The sequence below is a fragment of the Corvus brachyrhynchos genome, unplaced genomic scaffold (assembly GCF_000691975.1).
Source record: "Corvus brachyrhynchos isolate BGI_N302 unplaced genomic scaffold, ASM69197v1 scaffold31, whole genome shotgun sequence".
Lineage (NCBI taxonomy): Eukaryota > Metazoa > Chordata > Aves > Passeriformes > Corvidae > Corvus > Corvus brachyrhynchos.
This window is the reverse complement of record NW_008236196.1, coordinates 3,803,001-3,807,306: the sequence shown is the minus strand read 5'-3', so window position 1 is coordinate 3,807,306 and position 4,306 is coordinate 3,803,001. Positions and strand designations below refer to the sequence as shown.

The window sequence follows — 4,306 nt, the reverse complement described above, 5'->3', positions numbered from 1 at the left end:
CTACCCAGGGAGGTGCTGGAGATCCAAAATGATCTTTTCCAGGTATGCTGTTGTGATAGGCAGAAGATGGGAGGAAGAGAAATGCTGCAGCTGTTTCCTGGATAGATGCCCAATCCATCTGCCCTTTCCCCAGGACCCCACACCTGCTTCCCCCAGAGCGTGGTGAAGGTCCCATGTGAGCAGCCTCTTTACAGGGAGGGGAAGAAGGGAGGTGGAGATACCCTGAGAGAGAAGTGTGATAGCTCCCAGCACCGTGGGGTGAAGGGTTCCTTTGCAAGGCCCCAGGACATTGCAGACAGCTGTGAAAGAGGCATGGCTGGAGTGTGGCAGGGTAGATAACTTGGGAGAATGAGCTCTGTCTCCATGGGTGATCCCTGAGCTGAGGTGCAGGGGAACAGCAAGCCATGTGACCCCACCAGTGTCAGCCACATGTAACCTCAGGACAGGGATGGGGGTCTCCTGGGTGGCAGTCAGCCCATGCTGCCAGGCTAGCTCCTGGACACTGATGGGGCTCATCACACCTGGTGTCCCATGGGACATTCTCCCCTTTCCTAATTTCTCTCCAGACCCCGCTCCACCTCGCTGTGTACCTGGAGCAGCCCAGTGTGATCCAGGCACTGATCCAGAAGGGAGTGAACCCTGGGCTGCAGGACCGCAATGGCAACACCCCGCTGCACTTGGCCTGTGAGCAGCAGCACCTGCAGTGTGCCCAGCAGCTGCTGGAGATCACAGCCACAGCGGATGGCACGACTCAGCCCCATAGGCACCACCAGGACCTGCAGCTCCAGAACTGGCAAGGTGAGACCTGAGGGCAGCCCGGTGGCAGAGCTGGTGGCCAGATTAGGGCAGAGATCATGAGATATGTATGCAGGGATCCAGGAGCACACAGAAGGGGAATGGGGCTGGGATTGGTGTGCCCCAGGGTGGTCTGAGCTGACTGTGGCTCTCTCTTCTGCCTCCCCATCACAGGCTTGGCCTGTCTGCACATCAGTACCTTGAAAGGGAACATCCCAATGATGTCTCTGCTTCTGGAGAGTGGTGCCAACATCGATGTTCGGGTAAGACTGGGCATGGTGTGATGTTTTATAAAGGCTGGGATGGTGGGTCTCTCCCTTGGGCACTCCCTTCAGCCCTGGGGAAGACACTGCTGTGAGGCTTGGGGGCACTGAATTTTGAGGGAGCAAAGAGTAAAGGTCCTTGAGATGTTGTTGGGTGCTGTGACAGCAGTCAGGGTGGGGGCTGCCCTCTGCACCCAGTCGAAGGGGTGTGGGTGGGTGCTGCAGGGCCCAGCTGAGAGGACCCCCCCCCACCAACACCCTTGTGACCTTTGGGTTGCAGGAGGGCACAAGCGGGAAGACCCCATTGCACCTGGCTGTGGAGTGCCACAACCGCAGGGCTGTGCAGTTCCTGCTGCGCAATGGGGCGTACGTGGATGCCCAGATGTACAACGGGTGCACTCCGCTCCACCTGGCCGTGGGCCGCAAGGATGCTGCCATCGCCGCCGTCCTCTCACACTCTGGGGCTGACACCCTGCTGAGGAACATGGAGAACGAGACAGCTCAGGACCTGGCTGATGGCAACGACGATGTGAGTCTCTGTGGGGGGAGGCCTGTGGCTCTGCAAGCGTGTCAGGGGGTGCAGGAGTTGGATGATTAGAGGGAACCTCCCTGGAAGAGTTTCTAGCTGTTCCTATCCTTCCCTATAGGTTGTAGGCACTGGCTGTGTGGGGTGTGGGTAACTGCCTTTTGCCTCAAGCCCTAGGAAAAGCCCAGACAGGGTTTCTTGGCACTTCCCTGGGGAGGTGGGAGGCTGCAGGATTGGGTGGGGGGAAGGTTCGGGCCCTTACCCCAGCTTGGTGGAGACTCAACCCTGGATGCTTACATGTCCATACTCTTGGTCTTTGCAGCTCCTCGCCTTGCTGCCCTTCGATGACCTGAAGATCTCAGGGAAGCCTGTTGTGTGCTCTGAATGAGCAGGTGGACTCCTTTGGCCTGTCGGGCTGCCTCCTTCCTCTGTGCTGCTGCCCACTAGGATCTCGCCGGCCTGCAGTTCAGTGGGAGCAGAGACACTTTGGGAGACTTACCCCACTGCCCCTCCCCTCTTTGGAAAAGTTTTGTTTGCCTCAGGCTGCCTTCCCAGATGGAAGAAGGTGGCATTATGAGCACTACACAGGGGAGGCTTTTCTTTTAGTATCTGTGCACTGCAGCAGGACTGAATTTCCCCTCCCTGACATGGGTCTGACTTGTGGGGATCTCCAGCATACACAGGGAAGGAGCAGGAGAGGACTCATTTTCACACTGTAGGCCGGACAGAGCATCCTCTGGCACCCCATCAGAATTAAGTGTGGGGTGAGGAGAGTCAACACTCTAATAAATGTTTGTTGTTGCTGTGGGCACCAGAGGTCTCATGTGATCTAACCCACCCACAGCATCAGGAGGCTGCGCATCACCGCGGGGGCTTGGGGATGTGAGGGCTACAGGGGTTTCCCCAGTCTGCCCGCTCCCTTGGGTCCTTCACACCGCAGAAGGTGAGTGGGAGCACAGGGATTTCCCCACTTGCAGAGCCTTTCTACTGCTCAGGGCTAAGGCTGGGGGATCCCAGCCTGGTGCCCTATTCCCATACTGTCTTGCCGAGCATCTGGCTTCAGGGCTGAAAAAAGGGCATAGGAGATGCTGAAGACGTGGTTGTGGATCCCTGCTTCTGCCATTGTGCCTGACACCTTGCTGCTTTAGTGTGCTGTGGTTTCCTTTTTCACACAGGACAGAAGGATCCTGCCCCATCTCCTGGCTTGGAAGGGGGCTAAAAAACTTAGGGCACAGATCTTCCCTGGGTTTTAGATTCTCCCAGGCTGAAAGGGGAGGAGGTGGCAGCATTATCTTCCCATCCTTTCTGTTGTTCAGCTCACCACCCTTCCCTACCACTTCTCCAGCCAGTGGAGCACATGTGATGCATTAGGAAATCAGCCAAAGGTGCTGTGGGAATGGATGCACAAAGCTGCCTTACCCCATCTCAGCCAGGGAAATTCCCCACTTGTTGCCTCAGAGCAGCTGCTATTGTTTGGGACAAATACTGGATGGTGCAGTTGACCAGGATGCTCTGGAGTGAGCTTTTGTCTTCTTCCTCCGTTCTTGTAAGGGAATGCTGCCAGGAAAGCACCATAAGGGACCCCCCCAGGCCTCTCTGGACCTTGCCTGATTTCCTCAGCAGTCCTGGGCTGGATTGCTCTGTTTCTTCTGAATCTTTGCCACTCACCTTCTGGCAGGGCATCAACCCTGCTGCAAACCCATGGGGCTATTTCAAGGACACCTTCACAAGGGACAGGAGACATTTCCAGGCTGCCCAAAGAAGGAATGACAGATGCTGCAGGGTGGTGTGGGATGGTGCAGCCAGGGCTGTAGCTGGGAGCAAAGGGAAGGGCAGAAACATGTGATCTGCACTTTTTTGTTTGTTCTGTTATTTAAAAATAAAACTATTTGTTATAAAAAGATGTTTGTAAAATGTTACTGGGTGGCTACGTGATAGCTCCAGCTGGCCCTGCAGCCATGCCTGGGGCTGGGATAGGGGATTTGGGACTGGGGCTGGAGTAGGTGCCATCCTGCCCTGAACCCTTCGAGCAGCACCTGCCCCAGGGAGCAGCTGTGTCTGTGCCCAGTGCAGGGCTGGCAGGTCAGAGCGGGTTGCCCTGAGCCAGGGGGCAGGGATGGGGGGATGTCAGGGCTCAGCTTTGAGGGCTTCTAGTTTGAATCAAGAATAGCGTGGCTGTCAGGACTAGGGATGTCATTGTCCCTCTGCACTTGTGAGGCCTCACATCGAGTCCTGTGTCCAGTTCTGGGCCCCTCACTCCAAAAGGGGTGCTGGAGCATGTCTGGAGAAGGGCAATGGAGCTGGTGCAGGGTCTGGAGCGCAAGTTGTATGAGGAGTGGCTGAGGGAGCTGGGGCTGTTTAGTCTGGAGAAGAGGAGGCTCAGGGCGGACCTTGTCACTGTCTACACCTCCCTCAAAGGAGGCTGCAGCCAGGTGGGGATCGGCCTCTTCTCCCAGGCACCCAGCGACAGGACGAGAGGGTATAACCTCAAGCTGTGCCAGGGGCCTTAGGTTGGATGGCAGGAGGAATTTCTCCACAGAAAGGGTGATTAGACATTGGAATAGGCCAGGAAGCTGGTGGAGTCACCGTCCCTGGAGGTGTTTAAGGAAAGACTGGTCATGGCACTCAGTGCCACGGTCTAGTTGAGACGGTGGTGTTCGGTCATAGGCTGGGCTCGATGATCTCAGGTCTCTTCCAACTTGATTGATTCTGTGATCCTTTG

At 56.5% G+C, this 4,306-nt stretch overlaps 1 protein-coding gene across 1 annotated transcript in view; it reads left to right on the top strand.

Moving 5' to 3' along the window:
• Window positions 1-1,968: 1,968 nt before the first annotated feature.
• The window catches only part of SLC35B2 (solute carrier family 35 member B2), a 9,116-nt gene continuing 6,778 nt past the window's right edge, over window positions 1,969-4,306 (top strand). The window contains 2 exon segments of the mRNA XM_008640117.2: window positions 1,969-2,020; window positions 2,023-2,053. Of these exon segments, the coding sequence (XP_008638339.2) occupies window positions 1,969-2,020; window positions 2,023-2,053 (83 nt within the window).